General features: G+C 44.5%; 1 protein-coding gene across 4 annotated transcripts in view; it reads right to left on the reverse strand.

Moving 5' to 3' along the window:
• LOC109892681 (voltage-dependent L-type calcium channel subunit alpha-1D) overlaps positions 1 to 27499 on the reverse strand; it is a 125666-nt gene that overhangs the window by 70988 nt on the left and 27179 nt on the right. For all 4 annotated transcript variants that reach the window (XM_031834027.1, XM_031834044.1, XM_031834037.1 and 1 more), the window contains 5 exons: positions 10943 to 11082; positions 7905 to 8113; positions 3572 to 3724; positions 3248 to 3444; positions 2609 to 2712 (listed from right to left, as the gene is read on the reverse strand). In XM_031834027.1, coding sequence (XP_031689887.1) covers positions 2609 to 2712; positions 3248 to 3444; positions 3572 to 3724; positions 7905 to 8113; positions 10943 to 11082 — 803 coding nt within the window. The remainder of the gene's footprint in view (positions 1 to 2608; positions 2713 to 3247; positions 3445 to 3571; positions 3725 to 7904; positions 8114 to 10942; positions 11083 to 27499) is intronic.

The following is a 27499-nucleotide window of genomic DNA, read 5'->3' on the forward strand; positions in this document are numbered from 1 at the left end:
GGAGTAGCATGTCGTAGAAGAAGGTCACCAACAAATGTCGCCCCACCATAAACTCAACAAATACCTAATGCAGCAACGCTGTCATGTTCGTTGAAGGAGATCTGCATCTTTCAAATCATTTGCCAAAGGATATAAAGCACTCTGCAAGTCATTGTCGTTAACCGTTGGGAAAACGGCAGAGAGTGAGACAGGGAAGCGACAGTAGCGAAGTCCGGCATGGCAATACTTTGAGAAGTTAAGTAAGTAGGTGAAATGCAAACTTGGCGAAGTGGAGATGGGCTATAGTGGCAGTACAGGTGCAATGCTTAACCACCTGAAAGGGAGGCACCTTGAGACCCAAACTGTTGCTAGCAGCAGCGCAGGCCTCCGAACAAGAGACAATAGACTGGGTCTTCACAGGAAAGAAGTACGATAAAGGACGGCGTGAGGAAGCCACAGCGCTGATTACAGAAACGATTGTAGTTGATATGCAGCCATTGTCAATGGTAGAGGATGCCCGGCTTCAATGCCCTGATGGCATATCTTGAACCTGACAACAAGATGCCATGTCGGGGAAAAGAAAGTGACGGCACGGACCGAGAAAATGTACAATGATTGCTCTGCAAGTACAAAGCGCGAGCTCTCCAACAGCCCATACAGTGGTGTTAACATCAGATGGTTGGACCTCTGTGAATATACAGTCATGCATCATTGTAACGAGCCATCACATTGATGAGGAGTGGGACATGAAGTCCCATGTACTGACCACTGAGAGCATGGAGGAGAGAAACACAGCAGAGAACCTAAAAATGGCATTAACTACCATCGTTGCTGAGTGGGTGGGGTGGGGTATCTGGTAACCATGACTACGGTAGATTAAACTGCATTGCCCCCTAGCAGTCATACGCAGGGCCATATCTGCATTTCAAATGCACATGTAATTGTATGATTTTTTAAAATCGTTTAAACAATTAAAAATATATATTTTATTTGTTCAATTATTATTATTATTTAAATTTTTCGTTTTTATGGTCACATGTAATTGTATTATTTTTGTCTTATTGTTTAAACACAATTTTTTTATTATTATTATGATTATGATTAATTTTTTCTCATTTTTATGGTCACTAAAATAAGCACCCGGAGTAGGCCATCATTGTAAAAAATAAGAATTTATTCTTAACTGACTTGCCTAGTTAAATAAAGTTTCAATAAAAAAAATATTTAAAAAATGGTGGTTCTCAGAATGTTCCCAGAGGCATGTGTTTGCAAAGGCCTGCTAAATACTCACGATAGAACTTTCTGGAAGCCAAAAGGTTTTAGCGGGAGAGGATATAACATGCAATGAATGTGAATATAACACGTCCACGTCACAATTATTGTATACATTGGAAATTGATACGTCAATTTGTAAAAAAAAATGTTCATTTTAGCTGTTCTGTTTTGCCCAGCGGGTCTTGTTCCGACATAAGTTGCTACTTGAATAATCAGTCCCGTTCATAACATATTACAGTATGACATACGGATGCCTATAATCATCTACAATTACTATACGTCACACTCAACTCCACACCTCAAGAAAACATCACAGTTCCCAAAAAATTATTCACAGCGTTTCAACAAAAAAAGAAAGTATATGGCTTAACAGAGAGAAGGGGTCATAACCCAGGAACATTGCCAACCACCAACGGAACCCTCTAAGAAAGAGCACACATCCTCTGAGTGCTGCTGGTCATAGACTAGCGAGTATTATAAACGAACACCTCACCCCCACTAACACGCTTCCTCCCCCACTGCAGGGGAATGGAAGCGGCAGTAGATACTGGAGCGAGAGAGCTTAGGGAGTCAGGCTGAGGAGGGAGTGAAGGGCGAGGAATGAGATTCATTTCCTCTCTCGGGAGTTTGGGTGGTAGTGGAGATGACGGGGGTTGGGGTGGCGGTAACGGCTCCCTTCACTGTCGGTTGACATAGCGAGGAAATGCAATGCAAAATGAATGAGAGGTCAACAAAGGTTATGCTTGTGGTGGCCAGGGCAGTGAAACAGCATCAGTCTGATATAAATTGTGTTGTATTACCAGTGACTGAGTATCGCCGTACCTGTTATCTGTCTCCCGGAGACTCTCTCACCATTCCCCAACACCATACAAAGCAAGCCACTCCATGGTCTTTTGCTTGTCTCAACCGGCATAGCACACGCACTGTACACAGCGCACACACACACACTGCAGAGCACACAGCACCCTCAGCCGATTACCCACTCAGCACACCAAGCACAAGGTTAAGCATGAAAAAGGAGCCCAGAATGATTCGACTAACAAAGAAGACGGTGGGCCTAAAACAGCAGGTTACCAGACAGACAGACGTAGAGAGAAAGACACAGACATAGAGAAAGAAAGAAAGAAAGAAAGAAAGAAAGAAAGACAGACAGACAGACAGACAGACAGACAGACAGACAGACAGACAGACAGACAGACAGACAGACAGACAGACAGACAGACAGACAGACAGACAGACAGACAGACAGACAGACAGACAGACAGACAGACAGACAGACAGTTAGACCTGTATGCGGCCAGAGTAGCAAAGACAGGCGTAGAGAGAGAGAGAGAGAGAGACAGAGGTGTCTTACCCGCTCAACACTCCTAGAACCAGGTTCAGAACAAAGAAGGAGCCGAAGATGACCAGAGATACAAAGTAGACCCATGGAAGCTCTAGACCCATAGCATCATTCATCTGGAGGAGCATCCGTCACCAGAGAGAGATGGGGAAAGAAGAAGAAGAAGAAGAAGAAGAAGAAGAAGAAGAAGAAGAAGAAGAAGAAGAAGAAGAAAGAGGGGAGGAAGAGAATAACGTGGATAGTCAGAGGTAGAGACAGGTGAGAAATAAAGTTTGCTAAGACTGCAAGACGAAGGGGAAAAACCCTCTTTACAGTTGAGAGTGAGAGAAAAAAAGGTGAGGGAAGGTTCTGGGACTGCGATTTATAGAGAGTTGACTGAACCTTTAATCATTTGAATGTCAGTCACATCCAGGCCTAATGACTAATCTTCTGACACATCAGCTCTCAGAGGGAGTGAGCGGGTCAAAGTTCAAACGGAGACCACACGGGGAGTGCAGAGGGCACATACGATTTGAAAAGAATTCAACTGCATCGTTGGGAAAGAACTTGTAAGTCAGCATTTCACTGTAAGGTCCATCGCACCTGTTGTATTCAGCCGCATGTGACAAACGCAATTTGATTTGATATGACCTCTATGACGGAGAGCCTCACCCAGTAGAGCACGTCCGTCCAGCCTTCCATGGTGATACACTGGAACACGGTCAGCATGGCGAACAGGAAGTTGTCAAAGTTGGTGATGCCGTCGTTGGGGCCGTGCCAGCCCTCCCTGCACTCGGTGCCATTGATGGGACACTGGCGCCCGTGCCCTGAGATCGCACACGGAGCCGGCTCGTCCTCCGCTATCATGCCTACAAAGAGGTGGGGGGGGGGGGCAGACAGAAAGAGAGAGACTGAAAGCACAAATGCAATAGTCATGTACACACACAGAGATGGTAAGATGCACGCACGCACGTACGCACGCACACACGCTCTTACCTGTGCTGGGGAAGAAGCAGGTAGCGTGCATTTTACCAATGAAGAGCTCAAGGCCGATGATGGCGTAGATGATGATGACAAACAGGACCAGCAGGGCGATGTGGAGGAGAGGAACCATGGCTTTAATAATGGAGTTCAACACAACCTGTAAACCTACAGAGAGTCAAACATTCGTGTTAGAGAAGGATGACATAACTAGGTGTTTGTGCGTGTGTTAGAGTAATACTGTGTGTGGTTGAATATGAGTCAAGGTCGATTAGTAAACGCTCTTGAATCCAGACCACATATCTCCCTGGTGACGGGGGTTACGAGTCTCACCTCGCGTCTCCTGTCTTTACCATTACTTTAATTATTATTATTATAAATGTTTAACTTCTTGGACGTAAAAATCATTTCCCAAGTATTGCCATGCATAAATAGAGGCACATGTGATCGTATCCCAATGTAATCAGGGTTTGAAATGATTCCGTTTCTACAATAATATGTCATATGAGATCTGCACGTAAAACATTTGCATTTGACATTTGTCATTTAGCAGATGTTCTTATCCAGAGAGACGTACAGTAAGTGCATTCATCTTAAGATAGCTAGGTGATACAACCACATATCACAGTCAAATATATAGGACACGAATATTCCATTCCAGCTAAACATTGGATATATAGCATCATTTTTTAAAATAATACTCATACACATCTAAAATCTATGAATGAAAAATCTGAAAATAGTAATATATTACACACGCATGAATAATCAAGAATTTTATCTTATGAAAGGCAAGGAATGAGATATAGCGTTTCGGAAATAACTCTGCTATTGTAATCCTTGTGTGGGCCGGCTAAGCATTTTTTGGGGGTCACGTAAGTCCAAATAGTGTAAAAATATATATTTAAAAAATACTGTGACCCCAAGTCTAGATTTGTAAAAAAAATTGCTTGGTTGTTAACATTAACTAGTGTTAGTTTGATGTACCTGTGCCAAAACTCTGTTATTTATCATCCTATACCTAGTGAGTATACCAAGGTGTTTTGAGCAGATCTATATTTCTTAAGGATTGACCCTGAAATAGGAACCAAATGCAGGTAATATTTCATCTGGTGCTACCCCAACAATAGTTGTCCCTGACCATCATTAAGAGTATGCTTCCTGATAACACGTCGGTTGCTTCTTACTACATTAAGTAAGGGAATTTCTGTTAAACGGTGGATTTCTGTTAAACAGCCTTCCGGGTGGTGCAGTAGTCTAAGGCACTGCAACGCGGTGCTAGCAGTACCACTAGAGATTCTGGGTTCGAGTCCAGGGTCTGTCGCAGCCAGCCGCGACCAGGAGACCCATGGGGCGGCGCACAATTGGCTCAGGGTCATCCGGGTTAGGGGAAGGTTTGGACGGCAGGGATGTCCTTGTCCCATCGCGCACTAGCGACTCCTGTGGCGGGCTGGGTGCAGTGCACGCTGACACGGTCAACAGGTGTACAATGTTACCTCTGACACATTGGTGCGGCTGGCTTCCGGGTTAGGTGGGCATTGTGTCAAGAAGCAGAGCGGCTTGGTTGGGTTGTGTTTCGGAGGACGCATGGCTCTCGACCTTCGCCTCTCCCGAGTCTGTACTGGAGTTGCAGCGATGAGACAAGACTGTAACTACCAATTGGATACCACAAAATTGGGGTGAAATAAAATATAAATAAAGATGGTGAAGCAATGCCAGAGAACGTGTTTCATGAAGTTAAATATATTTTTACAATGTTAAACCATCACTGCAGTATAGAATCGCAATATATATCGAATTTTGATAGATATAGGATTGCAATACATATCATATCGGCACATAAGTACGGTGATAATATCCTATTGTGAGGTACCTGGCAATTCCCAGCCCTAGTTAAGATGTTTGTGATGTGTATGCAGGAATAGAACCCACTGGAACCCACATTGATCAAACCTATCACCTTTATCTCAAGTCAACGTGAAGGTGCAGAGAGGGAAGGTTGAGAAAAAAAGGTAGGCAACAATTCCTCCTCGACACTGATTCTCAACACGGGTGCGTCCACAAGGGTGCGTCCCCCGTCCCCTCCTGTAGTTCGCTGACGACACAACAATAGTAGGCCTGATTAACAATCAGGCAGTACAGGAGCATCATGGCAAAAACTGGAAGACAGGGCAATCATTTCTACCCTCAGACCATCAGGCTGCTGAACAGCCACCACTAGTCAGTTATCTGCTCCAACCTGATACTCCCCTTATGGACATTTTTCCCCCACATCCCCTCAGCTGTCACTTACCATCCCCCCCGAACTTACTTTTACTCTGCCCCCATCCCAACGACATTCATAACTTGCAGTTGTTAATATGTATATTTATAAACTCAGCCAAAAAATAAATGTCCCTTTTTCAGGACCCTGTCTTTCAAAGATAATTCGTAGAAATCCAAATAACTTCACAGATCTTCATTGTAAAAGGTTTAAACACTGTTTCCCATGCATAAACAATTAATTACATGCACCTGTGGAACAGTCACTAAGACACTAACAACTTAGAGACAGTAGGCAATTAAGGTCACAGTTATGAAAACGTAGAACACTAAAGAGGCCTTTCTACTGACTCTGAAAAACACCAGAAGAAAGATGCCAAGGGTCCCTGCCCATCTGTGTGAATGTGCCTTAGGCATGCTGCAAGGAGGCATGAGGACTGCAGATGTGGCCAGGACAATAAATTGCAATGTCCGTACTGTGAGACGCCTAAGACAGCGCTACAGGGAAACAGGAAGGACAGCTGATCGTGTAACACCTGCACAGGATCGGTACATCCGAACATCACACCTGCGGGACAGGTACAGGATGCCAACAACAACTGCCCGAGTTACACCAGGAACGCACAATCCCTCCATCAGTGCTCAGACTGTCCGCAATAGGCTGAGAGAGGCTGGACTGAGGGCTTGAAGGCCTTTTGTAAGGCAGGTCCTCACCAGACATCACCGGCAACAACGTCACCTATGGGCACAAACCCACCGTCGCTGGACCAAACAGGACTGGCGAAAAGTGCTCTTCACTGACGAGTCGCGGTTTTGTCTCACCAGGGGTGATGGTCGGATTTGCCTTGATTGTTGAAGGAATGAGCGTTACACTGAGGCCTGTACTCTGGAGCAGGATCGATTTGGAGGTGGAAGGTCCATCATGGTCTGGGGCAGTGTGTCACAGCATCATCGGACTGAGCTTGTTGTCATTGCAGGTAATCTCAATGGTGTGCGTTACAGGGAAGACATCCTCCTCCCTCATGTGGTACCCTTTCTGCAGGCTCATCCTGACATGACCCTCCAGCATGACATGATACTGACTGTTACTTTTGATTTTGACTCCCCCTTTGTTCAGGGACACATTATTCCATTTCTGTTAGTCACATGTCTGTGGAACTTGTTCAGTTTATGTCTCAGTTGTTGAATCTTGTTATGTTCATACAAATATTTACACATCTTAAGTTTGCTGAAAATAAACGCAGTTGACAGTGAGAGGACGCTTCTTTTTTTGCTGAGTTTATATATATATATATATGTGTATCATTTTATGGTTTTTATTTCACTTGGTCCCCACACAACACCACAATGGTCATGCTGCTCCCCCTATGGTCATTCCCCCTCACCACCTCAACAGTCTTTACTCAGCCTCCACCCCAATGGACATGTATTTATTCATCACTGCTACAGTTGTTATGATGTATATCGTGCTCTTTCGATTTTTATTGTTTAATCACCATTTTCATTATTTTATTTCACTTTGTCCTGCATGTTAGAGCTCGGAGCCTAAGACTTCAACTGTACTATGCAATCACACCTGCAACCCTGCACACGTGACTGTTAAACCCTCTGAATCTGACTTTGCTGATCGGTGGTTGTCCCACCCAGTTATCTTAAGATGAATGCACTTACTGTAAGTCGCTCTGCTAAATGACTCAAATGAAATAATGACAATCAGGTCACAGTTTGCCACAGTGTTATTTACTGGGGTGGTGTTATGTCTTTTTCAGAGGTCAGCCTATATACTCTAGGTCAATGGAGGTTTGCTGTGCATGTTTCATCATGGGGGTCAAAGGTGAGGGATCAGGCAGCACTCACAACAACACTGTGTCCGTGTCAGACCTAGGTTAACATACTATTTGAAATATTTCAAATGTACATTAGCCTGCCTGGAGTTCCAGATGGATGGGGTTCGCACTCCTTCTAATTTTTTCTATTCCATGGTGTCAGGCAAGCTCAATCAAGTCCAGATAAAGTATTTGAAATGAGCTCAAACAGCATTTGAACCTAGGTCTGGTTGGTGTTGTGTCAAATAACAGTAACTCACTGGGCACTCCTGAGACCAGACGTAGGGGTCGCAGCACACGGAAGGCTCGGAGGGCTTTGACGTCGAAGCCGCCCGACTTTCCCCCGTGGCCTTGGGCGGAGGGGTGGAGCGCTGCCGCCGCAGCCGCCGCCGCGGCCGCACCCGCCTCCGCTTCCTCCTTCGTCTCAACAGAGTCTTTGGTCAAAAGCTCCAGGACAACACTGAACAGCCTGTGGAGAAAAACCAGGGAGAAAATGCTACAGGAAACACATCAGAAAGAGAATGTTGCAGATCAAACATTCCAGGACGGCACTGAATTACTACAGAAAGAGAGAGAGCATTGGATTCAGGGCCCATATTCCTCTCCCAGAGTAGGAGTAGGAGTGCTGATCTAGGATCAGGTTCCCCATGTTCATGCAATCTTATTCATTATGAAATAAAAGGCAAAACTCAGTAGATCAGCAGTCCCACTCCGAGACTTTATAAATACGGGCCCAGACCAATGCAATAGACTCTAAAGAAACTGGGCTGGTTAAAAAGCTTCCCTGCACTTAATTATCATTTTTTACCCGTGCTACAGATGGCAATATCGATCCTCTAATAATTGGTTTGCAAATTATTTTTCAGGGGGTGCTGCAGAACCCTCAGCACCCCTTCTTCCCGCGGCTATGGAGCTGAGAGAACATTTAGCTGTTTTGAAACAAATTTCCTGCAATTCTATGCATTTTGCCATGGCTAATGAAGTGTTCTTTTGCTCAAATATAATAACAAAATCAATATTGCTAAATTCATTGTTTTGGAATGTTCAGTTCTCCCTGACTGTCTTGCTTTTGCTTCGGTGATTGTTAGTTCTCAAAGATTATATAAATATATATTTAGGTCCAGTATCTTTTCTTTTCACACTCACACACACAAACACACGCACACTCACATGCACGCACGCACACACAATTGCGCGCGCGTGCACACACACACACACACACACACACACACACTAAATGGGCTGAATGGAGTTGCCAGGCCTCTCACTGAGGTGTTTGATGGCTCACTCATCAGTTCATATGACAATAATACCATCTGAATAGAATACCATCAGAATAGAATACCATCAGAATAGAATACCAAATGTATATGCTGAGCCCCTTTCTTGTACTTAAAAAGAAAATATGATAATGATGATAATGATGACAGATCCCAATGAAGCCATCATTTGATCTGACATCACATATACTATATATACAAAGGTATGTGGACTCCCCTTCAAAAATAAGTGGCTATGTCAGCCACACCTGTTGCTGACAGGTGTATAAAATTGAGAACACCGCCATGCTAGGACCCTTACTTCAAGTGAAGGGAAATCTTAACGCTACAGCATACAACTTCCAACTTTGTGGCAACAGTTTGGGGAAGGCCCTTTCCTGTTTCATCATGACAATTCCCCCATGCACAAAGAGAGGTCCATACAGAAATGGTTTGTCGAGACCGGTGTGGAAGAACTTGACTGGCATGCACAGAGCTCTGACTTCAACCCCATCGAAAACATTCGGGATGAATTCGAATGCCGACTGCGAGCCAGGCCTAATCGCCCAACATCAGTGCCCGATGCTCTTGTAGCTAACTGGAAGCATGTCCCGGCAGCAATGTTCCAACATCTAGTGGAAAGCCTTCCCAGAAGAGTGGAGGCTGTTACAGCAGCAAAGAGGGGGACCAACTCCATATTAATGCTCATGATTTTGGAAAGAGATGTTTGTCGAGCAGATGACCACATACCTTTGGTCATGTAGTGTACTTTGTGCAGTCATTTGGCCTGCGTGCAGTATTTTAGTGTGTCCATTTCAGTTGTGAGGATATTGACACGTCTATATTTGGATATCGACAGGGCTTATCTTAGTGTTCCGTTTCTATGATCATTTCAATGCGTGTGCTGTAGTCAGTCAGTCAGTCAGTCAGTCAGTCAGTCAGTCATCCTAGCAGGATGCATCTCTCTGCATCTGACTGCATGACATATCAACCCACATGCCGCATACAGGCACAGATCTGACCTAGCTACCCACTGGACTGTGTGTGTATTAGAGGAGGGAGGGAGGGAGGGAGATGGGGAGGGGGGCAGGGAAATAGGGTGGGAGGGAGAGAAAGGGAGATAGGGAGGGATAGAGATAGGGAGATAGGGAGGGATAGAGGAAGAAAGATGGGGAGATATGGAGGGGGCAGGGAAAGAGGGTGTGAGGGAGAGATAGGGAGATAGGGAGATAGGGAGGGGAACAGAGGGAGGGAGATAGAGAGGAGAGTGGGAGAGGAAGAGAAAGCTAGAGAGGAGGAAAGGAGAAAGAGAGAGAGAGAGAGAGAGAGAGAGAGAGAGAGAGAGAGAGAGAAAGGAAAGGAAGAGAAAGAGAGAGAGAGAGAGAGAGAGAGAGAGAGAGAGAGAGAGAGAGAGAGAGAGAGAGAGAGAGAGAGAGAGAGAGAGAGAGAAAGAAAGGGAGAATATGGAATGAGAGAGAAAAGGAAGCGAGGGTAGGAGAGGAGCGATAGAACATGGCGTGATGGTGAGTCACTCCAGTGGTGGTAAAGTTGTGATTTATCCTCCATGTCTTTTCTGGGTCATATACTGTAAGTGGATGAGGGTCCGTCCATATTAGTACACCGACAGTGAACACGTCCGGAATGGCACCCCATTCCCTATATAAGAGTGTACTACTTTTGACCAGGGCCCGGAAATGAACCAACTCAACCACTGTCACAAACAAGTACAGTCAGGCTCAAATGAGGAGCTGCAGTTCAAATTCAAATCCTAAACTGAAACACCAAAAATGTATTCATCAAGCTTCTCAGTGTCTGAGCATAAGTACTGTTCTGGAATCAGATTTGCCTTGCAAATTATCATGAATGGACAGGTGGGACCTGATCCTAGATCAGCACTCCTACGCCGAGACTATTTAATGAAGTACTTCACAACACAATCAGAACTGAGGAAGTCCATACTATCGAAAATCCCTGTAGCCCTTCAGATGAATTCCAGTTGAATGAGCGGCTGGAGAGTAAGGAAGATTGGAGATACCTACCCGACAACGACGATGACAAAATCCAGCATGTTCCATCCGTTTCTCACATACGCGTTCTGGTGCGCCACTAAACCGTAGGCGATAATCTTCAGGAAGGTTTCGATAGTGAAAATGACGAGGAAGACATGTTCTACCGTTTCCTGCAGAGAGAGAGAGAGAGAGAGAGAGAGAGAGAGAGAGAGAGAGAGAGAGAGAGAGAGAGAGAGAGAGGAAAAGAAAACAATATGTCGCTATGGGCGTACAGTAGTGACCATTCATATTAGAATATTAGAATATTAACACACACACACACACACACACACACACACACACACACACACACACACACACACACACACACACACACACACACACACACACACACACACTGAGGGATACAGTTCATCCAGTTGATCAACGTCGTACAAAGTGTTTCCCTCGGCCCGCTGCAGCACTGTCCAGACAGCTGACCACCACAACCCCACCATCAGGCCTGGCTGCTACCTGGCGGAATGAAGCAACTCAAATCTTCCAACCGGAGCATGGTTTCATTCTAGAATCCCCCTGGGCCTGCGTCCCAAATGGCATCCCGCTCCCTAACTTTTGACCCGGGGCCCACAGGGGCACGTTTGAGGTACGTTTTGGGACAAAGCCCTGGCCACCACCTCAAAGCGTCTGTATTCAGTCGGGAACAACAGACAGAGCTCTGACTTCATCAGATTCGAACCAATCAACTCATCCCATCTCAACAATGACCCAACATGACACAGGTCGAAAACAGACAGACACTCAGGCGCGGGCCCATCCAATGTGACCCAGGAAGTACAAAACACAGTTTACGAGGTCCGCATAGACAGGATAACTTGGAGGCACCATGGTGAGTGTCTTGCTGTGGTAGGTACTGTAGATCGGAAGGACAGGATAGGGAGCGACAGATGCTGGCTGAGACAGGTATGTCAGCATCAGAGTAGTGACTGAGTGAGTGTGTTTGTATACAGCCCAGGAGGTTGGTGGCACCTTAATTGGGGAGAACGGGCTCGTGGTAATGTCTGGAACGGAATCAGTGGAATTGTGTCACGGTTTCCAGGTGTTTGACACCACTCCATTTGCTCCGTTCCTGCCACACCGGCGGCACGCAGGCACACACACACACATTCCTCACGCAGCCGGTGTTGCCCTGTCTCTAGCCTGCCACAGGGGGAATGCTCAGAGAGGTAGGGTTAAATGCGGAAGACACATTTCAGTTGAATGCATCCAGTTTCTCCACTCAGCAGCCATAAGTGGGGCCAAAGTGTGACTGTTCAGGACACTCCCAGGTCGGCCCCAGAGACATGTTTTATTTTATTTATTTTATTTCACCTTTATTTAACCAGGTAAGGTAGTTGAGAACAAGTTCTCATTTGCAACTGCGACCTGGCCAAGATAAAGCGGAGCAATTCGACACATACAACAACAGTTACACATGGAATAAACAAAACATACAGTCAATAATACAGAAAGTCTATATACAGTGAGTTCAAATGAGGTAAGTTAAGGAAATAGGCCATGGTGGCGAAGTAATTACAATATAGCATTTAAACACTGGAATGGTAGATCGGCAGAAGATGAATGTGCAGGTAGAGATACTGGGGTGCAAATGAGCAAAATAAATAAATAAATACCAGTATGGGGATGAGGTAGGTAGATAGATGGGCAGTTTACAGATGGGCTATGTACAGGTGCAGTGATCTGTAAGCTGCTCTGACAGCTGGCGCTTAAAGCTAGTGAGGGAGATGTGAGTCTCCAGCGTGTGACAGGTGAGAGGGCTGGGCTGGGACCCCTTTCACCCTCTCTCCCTCCCTCCCTCCCTCCATTATAGACGAGGCACAGCAGCCACCTTAACACCCAGCATGCAGTTTATACAGTATGGACACAGCATAGAGTCTGTCTGTCTACCTGCCTTTCGCTGTTTTCAAAGCCATAACCAAATCGTGTGCTAGCTAGCTTGGTTCCATCCGCTACTTTCTACCGACCCATATCATATCTATTTGTTACCTATTCTAAAATCAGGGGTCCTGCTGGCCAGAGGCAGTGTTCAGAGAGTGAACGTTAAACAAAGCCATTTAACTCTTCACATGCTGGACGCCTGACTCCATTCTCTCTCTCTCTCTCTCTCTCTCTCTCTCTCTCTCTCTCTCTCTCTCTCTCTCTCTCTCTCTCTCTCTCTCTCTCTCTCTCTCTCTCTCTCACTCACTCTCACTCCCGACTCCCGAGTCCTTAATCCCAGTGCTCTGTAGACACCATACAGAGCATTCTGGGCTGCAGGGCTCGTTTTGCCAACAGTTTACTGCCGATTGAGTGAAGCACTTAGCCCAGTGAAAGAGACATGGGCCCCTTTGTTACCACTGTAAAAGGTTGAGCGGGGCTTTCGGCCTACCACTGCCATTCTATTGAGAGTGGCAGAGCGGGACAGAGAGAGAGAGGCAGAGATAGAGAGATAGGAGCAGAGCGGGACAGAGAGAGAGAGGCAGAGATAGAGAAATAGGGGCAGAGTGGGATAGCGAGAGAGAGGCAGAGATAGAGAGATAGGTGCAGAGCAAGAGAGAGAGAGAGAGAGAGAGAGAGAGAGAGAGAGAGAGAGAGACAGAGAGACAGAGAGAGAGAGGGGATAGTGAGGCCTGTGGGGTAGGCCATAAATATCTCTGACTAATGGCAGAGCTTATTTGTGCTGTAAAGAGCTGTACAGTATGCACTCCTCTCATACATACAAAACACAGATACTAACAGAACATTCTTATAAGCTCCCGCAGCCCCCCCCACCCATGCACGCACACACACACGCACAGCAAGTATGCACAGCAAGCATACACACACACACACACACACACACAGATGGACACATGGTCCTGTCAAAACAGTTAAACACTTGCACACCGACAACACGCAGGCACACTCACACACACATACACACGTTCCTCATGTAACCTGTGTTGCCCTGTCTCAAGCCTGCCACAGGGGGAATGCTCAGAAGGGTTGGGTTAAATGCGGAAGACACATTTCAGTTGAATGCATCCAGTTGTGCAGCTGACTAGGTATCCCCCCTTTCCTCTCTCTCGTGTCTGAAGGCAATAACACAGTCCATGAGACTCAGAGAGAAAGAGCTCTCCTCATATAATCAAGGGGGACGCTAACCCAACCCACTGAACCGTGAACAGACAGTTTTACATAGCATCACATAGCATCACTGGCCATAGCATCACTGGCCATGTCAAATCAAATCAAATTATATTTGTCGCATGCGCCGAATACAACAGGTGTAGACCTCACAGTGAAATGCTTACTTACAAACCCTTAACCAATAATGCAGTTTTAAGAAAATATATTTAAAAAAAATATTGAATAATAATTCAAGAGCAGAAGTAAAATAACAATAGCGAGGCTATATACAGGGGTTACCAGTACAGAGTCAATGTGCTAACCGGGGGCACCGGTTAGTCGAGGTGATTGCGGTAACTATGAACTATAGAGAAGATACAAAATGATTGAAGTAACCAGTCTATGAACACCGCAGACACAGCTCGCAGAACGACACACGAGGCGGCTAAATCTCATCGTGAAGAAGTCATGGGTCCTATTCATCAGGGCAAATCGTAGCGAAACGTTTGGCAACGGAAAATGAAAATGAGCATTTCTTATTGGACAAGTTCACATAGGTCTCTCCCCGGTTATGGCCCGTTTGCCTAGGTTTGGTTCTCAGTGAAAGTGTCCATGAACTAAACAAAGCAGTGTTTTGTTTAATTGGAGTGCGCTGATATGGGATTGACGGAGGAATGTAGCCAATACAATGTGACATTGCAATGTTGAGAAAGAATTAGGTTCCAGTCGATTGACTGGCATGTTAAGCCTTTATTACATTGCAAACTCATTGTTTTGGTCATTTCTTTAACACAGGTGATTTCATGGCGAGTGTAGAGAGTATAGGCATATTGTTATCCACGTCGGTGCCAACGATGATAGGATGAAACAGTCAGAGGTCACCAAGCGCAACATAGCTTGAGTGTGTAAAAATCAGCTAGAAAGATGTGTCGGGCATCGAGTAATTGTCTCTGGCCCCCTCCCAGTTAGGGGGGAGTGATCGACAGCAGAGTCTCACAACTCAATCGCTGGTTGAAAACTCTTTTCTGCCCCTCCTAAAAAATGTGTAGATAATTGGCCTTCTTTCAGGACCAAGCCTGGCCTGTTGAGGAGTGACGGACTCCATCCTAGCTGGAGGGGTGCTCTCATCTTATCTACGAACAAAGACAGGGCTCTAACTCCCCAAACTCTACAATGAGATAGGGTGCAGGCCAGGCAGCAGGCTATTTGCCAGCCTGCTAGCTGAGTGGAGTCTGCCACTAGCACGGTCAGTGTAGTCAGCTCAGCTATCCCCATTGAGACCGTGTCTGTGCCTCGACCTGGGTTGGGCAAAACTAAACATGGCAGTGTTCGATTTAGCAATCTCACTGGAATAAAGACCTCCTCCATTCCTGCCATTACTGAAAGAGATCATGATACCTCACATCTCAAAATAGGGCTACTTAATGTTAGATCCCTCACTTCCAAGGCAGTTACAGTCAATGAACTAATCACTGATCATAATCTTGATGTGATTGGCCTGACTGAAACATGGCTTAAGCCTGATGAAATTACAGTGTTAAATGAGGCCTCTCCTCCTGGTTACACTAGTGACCATATCCCCCGCGCATCCCGCAAAGGCGGAGGTGTTGCTAACATTTATGATAGCAAATGTCAATTTACAAAAGAAACTGTCTTTTGAGCTTCTAGTCATGAAATCTATGCAGCCTACTCAATCACTTTTTATAGCTACTGTTTACAGGCCTCCTGGGCCATATACAGCGTTCTTCACTGAGTTCCCTGAATTCCCATCGGACCTTGTAGTCATGGCAGATAATATTGTAATTTTTGGTGACTTTAATATTCACATGGAAAAGTCCACAAACCCACTCCAAAAGGCTTTAGGAGCCATCATCGACTCAGTGGGTTTTGTCCAACATGTCTCCGGACCAACTCACTGCCACAGTCATACTCTGGACCTAGTTTTGTCTCATGGAATAAACGTTGTGAATCTTAATGTTTTTCCTCATAATCCTGGACTATCGGACCACCATTTTATTACGTTTGCAATCGCAACAACTAATCTGCTCAGACCCCAACCAAGGATCATCAAAAGCCGTGCTATAAATTCTCTGACAACCCAAAGATTCCTAGAAGCCCTTCCAGACTCCCTCCGCCTACCCAAGGACGTCAGAGTACAAAAATCAGTTAACCACCTAACTGAGGAACTCAATTTAACCTTGCGTAATACCCTAGATGCCGTCGCACCCCTAAAAACAAAAAAACATGTTTCATAAGAAGCTAGCTCCATGGTGTACAGAAAATACCAGAGCTCTGAAGCAAGCTTCCAGAAAAATGGAACGGATATGGAGCTCCACCAAACTGGAAGTCTTCCGACTAGCTTGGAAAGACAGTACCGTGCAGTGTCGAAGAGCCCTCACTGCTGCTCCATCATCCTATTTTTCCAACATAATTGTGGAAAATAAGAACAATCCCATATTTATTTTTGATACTGTCACAAAGCTAACTAAAAAGCAGCATTCCCCATGAGAGGATGGCTTTCACTTCAGCAGTGATAAATTCATGAACTTCTTTGAGGAAAAGTTCATGCTCTTAAAGAAAGCAAATTACAGACTCCTCTTTAAATCTGCGTATTCCTCCAAAGCTCAGTTGTCCCGAGTCTGCACAACTCTGCCAGGACCTAGGATCAAGGGAGACACTCAAGTTTTTTTGTACTATATCTCTTGACACATTGATGAAAAAAATCATGGTCTCTAAACCTTCAAGCTGCATACTGGACCCTATTCCAACTAAACTTCTGAAAGAGCTACTTCCTGTGCTTGGCCCTCCTATGTTGAACATAATAAACGGCTCTCTATCCACCGGATGTACCAAACTCACTAAAAGTGTCAGTAATAAAGCCTCTCTTGAAAAAGCCCAACCCTGACCCAGAAAAAAATAAAATATATTGGCCTATATTGAATCTTATAGGCCACTTGTGAAGGTGGTAATGGCGTCAGACCAATGCTCTGCATCTGTCCTTGTGCTCCTAGACCTTAGTGCTGCTTTTGATGCCATCGATCACCACATTTTTTTGGAGAGATTGAAAACCCAAATTGGTCTACACGGACAAGTTCCGGCATGGTTTAGATCTTATCTGTCGGAAAGATATCAGTTTGTCTCTGTGGATGGTTTGTCCTCTGACAAATCAACTGTAAAATTTGGTGATCCTCAAAGCTACGTTTTAGGACAACTATTGTTTTCACTATATATTTTACCTCTTGGTGATGTCATTCGGAAACACAATGCTAACTTTCACTGCTATGCGGATGACTCACAGCTGTACATTTCAATGGAACATGGTGAAGCCCCATAATTGCCCTCCCTGGAAGCCTGTGTTTCAGACATGAGGAACTGGATGGCTGCAAATGTTCTACTTTTAAACTCAGACAAAACAGAGATGCTTGTTCTAGGTCCCAAGAAATAAAGAGATCTTCTGTTGAATCTGACAATTAATCTTGATAGTGGTACAGTCGTCTCAAATAAAACTGTGAAGGACCTCAGCGTTACTCTGGACCCTGATCTCTATTTTGACTAACATATCAAGACTGTTTCACAGACAGCTTTTTTTGCAAAAATCAAAAACTTTCTGTTCAAAAATGATGCATAAAAATGTATCCATGCTTTTGTCACTTCTAGGTTAGACTACTGCAATGCTCTACTTTCTGGCTACCCGGATTAAGCACTAAATAAACTTTAGTTAGTGCTAAACACGGCTGCTAGAATCTTGACTAGAACCAAAAAATGTGATCATATTATTCCAGTGCTAGCCTCTCTACACTGGCTTCCTGTTAAGGCAAGGGCTGATTTCAAGGTTTTACTGCTAATCTACAAAGCATTACATGGACTTGCTCCTACCTATCTTTCCGATTTGATCCTGCAGTACATACCTACACGTACGCTACGGTCACAAGACGCAGGCCTCCTTACTGTCAGTAGAATTTCTAAGCAAACAGCTGGAGGTAGGGCTTTCTCCTATAGAACTAAATTTTTATGGAATGGTCTGCCTACCCATGTGAGAAACGAAGACTCGGTATCAACCTTTAAGTCTTTATTGAAGACTCATCTCTTCAGTAGGTCTTATGATTAAGTGGAGTCTGGCCCAGGAGTGTGAAGGTGAACGGAAAGGCACTGGAGCAATGACCCTCCATTGCTGTCTCTGCCTGGCCGGTTCCCCTCTCTCTGCCTCTAACTCTATTACAGGGGCTGAGTCACTGGTTTACTGGTGCTCTTCCATGCCGTCTCTAGGAGGGGTGCGTCACTTGAGTGGGTTGAGTCACTGCCGTGATCTTCCTGTCCGGGTTGGCGCCCCCCTGGGTTGTGCCGTGGCGGAGATCTTTGTGGGCTATACTCGGCCTTGTCTCAGGATGGTAAGTTGGTGGTTGAAGATATCCCTCTAGTGGTGTGGGGGCTGTGCTTTGGAAAAGTGGGCAAAGTGGGTGGGGTTATATCCTGCCTGTTTGGCCCTGTCCGGGGCTATCGGCGGACAGGGCCACAGTGTCTCCCGACCACTCCTGTCTCAGCCTCCAGTATTTATGCTGCAGTAGTTTATGTATCTGGAGTATTTGTCCTGTCTTATCCGGTGTCCTGTGTGAATTTTAGTATGCTCTCTCTACTTTTCTCTTTCTTTCTTTCTTTCTTTCTTTCTTTCTTTCTTTCTTTCTTTCTTTCTTTCTTTCTTTCTTTCTTTCTTTCTTTCTTTCTTTCTTTCTTTCTTTCTTTCTCTCTCTCTCTCGGAGGACCTGAGCCCTAGGACCATGCCTCAGGACTACCTGGCCAGATGACTCCTTGCTGGCCCCAGTCCACCTGGCCGTTCTGCTGCTTCAGTTTCAACTGTTCTGCCTACGGCTATGGAACCCTGACCTGCTCACCGGACGTGCTACTTGTCCCAGACCTGCTGTTTTCAACTCTCTAGAGACAGCAGGAGCGGTAGAGATACTCTGAATGATCAGCTATGAAAAGCCAACTGACATTTCCTCCTGAAGTGCTGACCTGTTGCACCCTCGACAACCACTGTGATTATTATTATTTGACCCTGCTGGTCATCTATGAACATTTGAACATCTTAGCCATGTTCTGTTATAATCCCCACCCGGCACAGGACTGGCCACCCCTCATAGCCTGGTTCCTTCTCTATGTTTCTTCCTAGATTCTGGCCTTTCTAGGGAGTTTTTCCAAGCCACCGTGCTTCTACACCTGCATTGCTTGCTGTTTGGGGTTTTGGGCTGGGTTTCTGTACAGCACTTTGTGACATCAGCTGATGTAAGAAGGGCTTTATAAATACATATGATTGATTGATTTGGATGAAATCGCTAGACTGTTAAAATATTTCATTAGCAATTACATTACAATCACATTACATGACTATCACCAATAAGTGCCATTGGCTTCAATATTGTACATTTATATTTATATCACAAAATGATTACGTAATAATCCATGGCCCCAGTACAGTTGATCACATGATCACCTGAGAGCGGAAAGTAAGTACACCAGAGACGGAAGAGGAAGCGAGACACCCTACTCACTGTTTTTCTCTGGTTCAAAGAAATACAATGAACTAAGGAGACCAGACCCAGCTGCTATTGCATTTGTGTCTATGGGAGAGTCTCCCTGTTAAGCAGCCTGGACTGACCATCTTTTTCAATTGCAAATGGCCCGAGTGAACTCTTCATTTATCCACCATCTTTGAGAACAAAAAGAGGATGTATCACACGATCACCTGAGAGTGGTGAGTGGGGGACACAAGGAGCGTGCGTGGTACAGCACATCTGTGCGTGTGTCGGAGGGCCAGGCTCACACGGTGTCTCACTTTGTGACATCACGCCTGTTTAATATCACTGTACGGCCGGGATGACTCTACCTCCACAGAGACAACGAAACAACTAACAACCATGCACCGCTACTGCGTTCAACTTACACACAACCCTTAAAGCCGCGCGTCGTGTCATTACCAGAGGAGGGACAGAACTAGCTCTGGTCAACGGTGTTACGTGCACCCCGCAGATCTTTACAGCTTCTATCCCTAAGCCACAAGGCTGCTAAATAGCTAACAAAATGTCTACACAGACTTGTATTTTATTTGTATTTTTGCACTGTCTCTACGCACACTCACAGGGCCCTACACACTCACAGGGCCCTACACACTCACAGGGCCCTACACACTCACGCACACTGACACTCCAAAACACGCACAGAAAACACTCACTTCGTCATTTGCTCACACACACACATAATATGCACACACATTTGAACAGACTCTACACACACGCACTCACATACGAACGTCCTATATGCCGCTGCTACTCCCATTTATCATATATCCTGATGCCTAGTCACCTTTCCCCTATACATATCTACCTCTATCGCTCCAGTATCCCTGCACATTGTACATATGGTATTGGAACTGACCCTGTATGTACAGTGCATTCGGGAAAGTATTCAGAACCCTTTTGACCTTTTCCACATTTGGTTATGTTACAGCCTAATTCTAAAATTACCAATAAAAAAAAATGTCCTCATCAATCTACACACAATACACCATAATGACGAAACGAAAACAGGATTGCAGACACTTTTGCAAATGTATTACAAATAAAAAACTGAAAAACCTTATTTACATAAGTATTCAGACCCTTTGCTATGAGACTTGAAATTGAGGTCAGGTGCATCCTGTTTCCATTGATCATCCTTGAGATGTTTCTACAACTTGATTGGAGTCCACCTGTGGAAAATTCAATTGATTGGATATGATTTAGAAAGGCACACCTGTCTGTATAAGGTCTCACAGTTGACAGTGCATGACAGAGCAAAAACCAAGCCATGAGGTTGAAGGATGTGTCCGTAGAGCTTCAAGACAGGATTATGTCAAGGCACAGATCTGGGCATGGGTAGCAAACCATTTCTGCAGCATTGAAGGTGCCCAAGAACACAGTGGCCTCCATCATTCTTAAGACTCTTCCTAGAGCTGGCCGCCCGGCCAAACTGATTAATCAGGGGAGAAGGGCCTTGGTCAGTGAGGTGACCAAGAACTCAATGGTCACTCTGCCAGAGCTCCAGAGTTCCTCTGTGGAGATGGGAGAACCTTCCAGAAGGACAACCATCTCTGCAGCACTCCACCAATCAGGCCTTTATGGTAGAGTGGCCAGATGGAAGCCACTCCTCAGTAAAAGGCACATGGAGTTTGCCAAAAAGCACCTAAAGGATTCTCAGACCATGAGAAACAAGATTTTCTGGTCTGATGAAAACAAGATTGAACTCTTTGGCCTGAATGCCAAGCGTCACGTCTGGAGGAAACCTGGCACCATCCCTACGGTGAAGCATGGTGGTGACAGCATCATGCTGTGGGGATGTTTTTCAGCTGTAGCGACTGGGAGGCTCGTCAGGATCGAGGGAAAGATGAAAAGGGAAAAGTGCAGAGAGATTCTTGATGAAAACCTGCTCCAGAGCACTCAGGACCTCAGACTGGGGGCGAAGTCTCTGAATGTCCTTGAGTGGCCCAGACAGAGCCCGGACATGAACCCGATGGAACATCTCTGGAGAGACCTGAAAATAGCTGTGCAGCGACACTCCCCATCCAACTTGACAGAGCTTGAGAGGACCAGCAGAGAAGAAAGGTGTGCTAAGCTTGTAGCGTCATACCCAAGAAGACTCAAGGCTGTTTTTTTTTATAAATTAGCAAACATTTCTAAAAACCTGTTTTTGCTTTGTCATTATGGGGTATTGAGTGTAGATTGATGAGGGGAAAAAAACAATTTAATACATTTTAGAATAAGGCTGTAACGTCACAAAATGTGGAAAAAGTCAAGGGGTCTGAATACTTTCTGAATGCACTGTAGCTTACTTTCTCGTGTTCTTCTTATTTCTATTTCTCGTATGTTTTTGTTCTACCTTATGTTATTTTTAGTATTACATTGTTATTGAATACTGCATTGTTGGGCTTAGAGCTTGCAGGAAAGGCATTCCACTGTACTTGTGCATGTGACATTAAACCTTGAAACATAAGTGCATTATTTGCACAATTAACCAGTCAATATATTTATGGTAAACAAATCCCACAAAATAACAACCCTTTTCGTCATTTACAAATATAAACTGAAGTGTGTCACCATTGTCACCAATGAGTGTGATTTCACAGGTCTACTGCAGCTCTGGTTTTGTAACAATGATGAAGCAGTCATCATGACTCTCTTTCTCTCCCCCGACTCTTCTTCTCTCGCTCCACCGTTCGCTCTCCTCTCCCTCCCTCTCTCTCCTGTCTGTCTCTATGTATCAGTCATAGCAGTTTAGGCCAGCCAGAGGGTTAAGGGAAGCCAGCACACAGTGCTTCCTCACAGCATCATCCTGTGTGTGTGTGTGTGTGTGTGTGTGTGCGCGTGCCCGTGCGCACACGTGTGCTTGTGTGTATATGCATATTGTATAATTGTGCTATTTTGGACACAACAACGACATATTTTACATATTTCTTTGCTAACAAAATAGCTAGGCCAATATATCTAATTAAAGACAAGCTACGGAACTTTTTCTAGTACTTCGTATTTTTAACGTCGTAGATGTTTTCGCTTATAAACTGATTTTGAGACTGTGTAACGTGGGATGTGATATCTGAAACTACTTGAAGCTGGGATGTCCCTCCTACCATTGAATTCGCTCTTCCGACTGTCCATCAACTCCGTGCTCAACCCCCTACGACACAGCCACTGACAAAGCACATGCCTGCCATCCTTACATCGTAGCGCAGCAGGAGAGAGTGGTTTCATCACTGTAGCATATTCAGATATCGATTTATAGCCATAAACAATTCAGCGATTTTAAAGACGGACGAGATTAATATGAGACGAAGGGCAATTTTGTAACGAGTTCAGGAAGCCACGATAGAGCTCTGTGAGACGTTCACAGCGATGGTGGCAGACGTTTTGATCAAGAGAGACCTTTTCTCTGACACTAAACATACAAATATGTATTCTACAGTTATAAGGAAAGTGAAGTCTCATAGTTAGCTGTTTTATAATTTGATTGTACTATATTTAGAACGCATATAAATCATTTCAAGCCTTATTCATACAGTTTTATTGAATAGGAAATAAATTATATAAAATATTTCATATTTTCATATTTCTATTGTGTACTTGAGCTTGTGTCCTCGAAAGGTGACTACACCTCAGCCATTTATTTTTTGAAATACCAGAATGGTAAAGATTTAAACTTTCTTGGAGTATACAGCATTTCTGTTTATGGCCCTCTACTGATAAATAATTACTTTTAGGGGATTTACTTCGATTCCATTTTCGATTCCATTTAGTTACATTTAACCTCCTGCTTTGGGCTCGATGTGTCAATGTGTAGTTCATACATGCATAATCTGGCTTACCTCAATTAGCCACGAAATCCCTCGTTTGAAAGCGACTGTTTCCTGGAAGCTGTGCTATTTTCCCTACACTACATTTTCCCCCACATGGGACAGCCCCCTAGCAATTCGAGTTCAACCAATGAGCTTCAGCCCCTCGCCATTAGAGTGACCGCTAGCAAGATGCACACACAGTAGAGTGAGAGAGACAGCAATGACGTGGTGCACACATTTGCACATACGTGACGTAGTACTCACTTTTCGGGGACCTACTGGCTCAGAACTACTGGCTAAAATGTATACAAAAGTAGCGGAAAAACTCTTTCATTGAGGAGTAACATTTTATGCTAAGCTTGAGGGCAACATCCACCGGAGAAACAGCAACTGCATTTGTACAAGGGTGTACAGTACGTGTAGTGTGCATGCACATGTTTACATGAGTGAAAGTGTGTGTGTGTGTGTATGTGTGTGCAGATTATTTAGTGTGCATATAACCTTCGATCTCTGATCAAACCATTATGACTACTGACAAAGAGAGAGACACATTGCCTTTGAATCTTCCCCTTCCCCCACTCAGAAAGATAACTGTCTCTCTGTTTCTCTCTGAATACAATGTTTATTAATGCACTGTAACCCAGCAACAGCATCATATCATTTTATAGTCTACACACCAGCAGCTATACACACACTGACCACAGAGGGCAGTGTGTGTGTGTGTGTGTGTGTGTGTGTGTGTGTGTGTGTGTGTGTGTGTGTGTGTGTGTGTGTGTGTCTGTGTGTGTGTGTGTGTGTGTGTGTGTGTGTGTGTGTGTGTGTGTGTGTGTCTGTGTGTGTGTGTGTGTGTGTGTGTGTGTGTGTGTGTGTGTGTGTGTGTGTGTGTGTGTGTGTATGTGTGAGTGTGTGTGTGTGTGTGTGTGCGTGTGCGTGTGCGTGTGAGAGAGACAGTTGCATACGTGTGTGTGTGTGTGTGTGTGTGTGTGTGTGTGTGTGTGTGTGTGTGTGTGTGTGTGTGTGTGTGTGTGTGTGTGTGTGTGTGTGTGTGTGTGTGTGTGTGTGTGTGTGTGTGTGTGTGTGTGTGTGTGTGCAGCAGTGAGGGGATAGGTGAAGCTATGAAGTGTCTGTCAGTGTCATTCTCTGAGGGGAAACAAAATGTTATTACAAGCAGAGATGATCTTTAACATGGACCATGATGTCTATCTTCAACCAGCAGAAACATTACACTGTGAATGTAGCAACCATTAGTTCTATAATGTATACTGTTAGCCACATTAGCCACATGTTTTACTATTAGCCACATTGTTAGCTATTAGCCACATTGTTAGCTATTGGCCACATTGTTAGCTATTGGCCACATTGTTAGCTATTGGCCACATTGTTAGCTATTGGCCACATTGTTATTTATAAGCCACATTAGCCACATGATAGTTGTTAGCCACATCAGCCACATGATAGTTATTAGCCACATTACCACATGATAGTTATTAGCCACATTAGCAACATGAGTTATTAGCCACATTAGCCAAATTATAGTTATTAGCCACATGATAGATATTAGCCACATTAGCTACATAATAGTTTTTAGCCACATGCTTGCTACTCTGTTAGTTGTTAGCCATATTAGTCACATGCTAGCCACATTGTTAATTATAAGCCACATTAGCCATATGTTAACTAGGGCTGAGAATTGCCAGGGACCTTACAATATGATATTATTAAGATACTTAGGAGCCAATATGATGTGTATTGCGATTCTCACTATTCTATATGTATTTTTTAACCTTTATTTAACTAGGCAAGTCAGTTAAAAACAAATTCTTATTTACAATGACGGTCTACCCCGGCCAAACCCTCCCCTAACACTGACAACACTGGGCCAATTGTGCGCCGCCCTGTGGGACTCCTGATCACGGCCGGTCGTGATACAGCCCGGGATCGAACCCGGGTCTGTAGTGATGCCCCTAGCACTGCGATGCTGTGCCTTAGACCGCTGCGTCACTCAGGATAAATGTATTGCGATTGGATAGAGTGATTTCATTGCGATTCGATGTTCCAAACATATTGCTCACCATATATGTCTGCTGCAGAGGGACAAGAGAGAGACATGATGAAACTTGTTTTGATGAGTCATGGAAATAAAAGTGCTAAAAACAAATGGCCTCCCTATTTAAAGAGAAGATGGAGAACAAACGAAGAAGGACAAATACTGGAGTTTTAGTGCAGGTACAGCCAACTAGTGCAAAAATGATATTGCGATATTGTCAACACGACACGATATACACTACCGTTTGGGGTCACTTAGAAATGTCCTTGTTTTTGAAAGAAAAGCATGTTTTTTGATCCATTAAAATAACATAAAATTTATCAGAAAAAACGTGTAGACATTGTTAATGTTGTAAGGGGCAGGCAATAGGAGGGGGCTGAACCTTGTCCTGACCCACCCGAGGCTGCAGCTGGGGCAGGCAATAGGAGGAGGAACAAATACTATGTGCTGCACAGGTGATAAATACATCTGCAAAGTCCATGCACACACACTTGCATACTGTCCTGCTAATTTGAGTTGATTGATTGATGTTCCTCACGTTTTTTGTTTTGTATCTATTCTTATTTTATTCTTATGTTGTTGTTGTTTATTTATTTATTTATTTTACCTTTATTTAACCAGGTAGGCAAGTTGAGAACAAGTTCTCATTTACAATTGCGACCTGGCCAAGATAAAGCAAAGCAGTTCGACAGATAAAACGACACAGAGTTACACATGAAGTAAAAACAAACATACAGTCAATAATGCAGTATAAACAAGTCTATATACAATGTGAGCAAATGAGGTGAGAAGGGAGGTAAAGGCAAAAAAGGCCATGATGGCAAAGTAAATACAATATAGCAAGTAAAATACTGGAATGGTAGTTTTGCAATGGAAGAATGTGCAAAGTAGAAATAAAAATAATGGGGTGCAAAGGAGCAAAATAAATAAATAAATTAAAATTAAATACAGTTGGGAAAGAGGTAGTTGTTTGGGCTAAATTATAGGTGGGCTATGTACAGGTGCAGTAATCTGTGAGCTGCTCTGACAGTTGGTGCTTAAAGCTAGTGAGGGAGATAAGTGTTTCCAGTTTCAGAGATTTTTGTAGTTCGTTCCAGTCATTGGCAGCAGAGAACTGGAAGGAGAGGCGGCCAAAGAAAGAATTGGTTTTGGGGGTGACTAGAGAGATATACCTGCTGGAGCGTGTGCTACAGGTGGGAGATGCTATGGTGACCAGCGAGCTGAGATAAGGGGGGACTTTACCTAGCAGGGTCTTGTAGATGACATGGAGCCAGTGGGTTTGGCGACGAGTATGAAGCGAGGGCCAGCCAACGAGAGCGTACAGGTCGCAATGGTGGGTAGTATATGGGGCTTTGGTGATAAAACGGATTGCACTGTGATAGACTGCATCCAATTTGTTGAGTAGGGTATTGGAGGCTATTTTGTAAATGACATCGCCAAAGTCGAGGATTGGTAGGATGGTCAGTTTTACAAGGGTATGTTTGGCAGCATGAGTGAAGGATGCTTTGTTGCGAAATAGGAAGCCAATTCTAGATTTAACTTTGGATTGGAGATGTTTGATATGGGTCTGGAAGGAGAGTTTACAGTCTAACCAGACACCTAAGTATTTGTAGTTGTCCACGTATTCTAAGTCAGAGCCGTCCAGAGTAGTGATGTTGGACAGGCGGGTAGGTGCAGGTAGCGATCGGTTGAAGAGCATGCATTTAGTTTTACTTGTATTTAAGAGCAATTGGAGGCCACGGAAGGAGAGTTGTATGGCATTGAAGCTTGCCTGGAGGGTTGTTAACACAGTGTCCAAAGAAGGGCCGGAAGTATACAGAATGGTGTCGTCTGCGTAGAGGTGGATCAGGGACTCACCAGCAGCAAGAGCGACCTCATTGATGTATACAGAGAAGAGAGTCGGTCCAAGAATTGAACCCTGTGGCACCCCCATAGAGACTGCCAGAGGTCCGGACAGCAGACCCTCCGATTTGACACACTGAACTCTATCAGAGAAGTAGTTGGTGAAGTAGTTAGTTTATACACCTTGTGGGTGGGG

Source organism: Oncorhynchus kisutch, linkage group LG1 (assembly GCF_002021735.2).
Source record: "Oncorhynchus kisutch isolate 150728-3 linkage group LG1, Okis_V2, whole genome shotgun sequence".
In the NCBI taxonomy this organism is placed as follows: domain Eukaryota; kingdom Metazoa; phylum Chordata; class Actinopteri; order Salmoniformes; family Salmonidae; genus Oncorhynchus; species Oncorhynchus kisutch.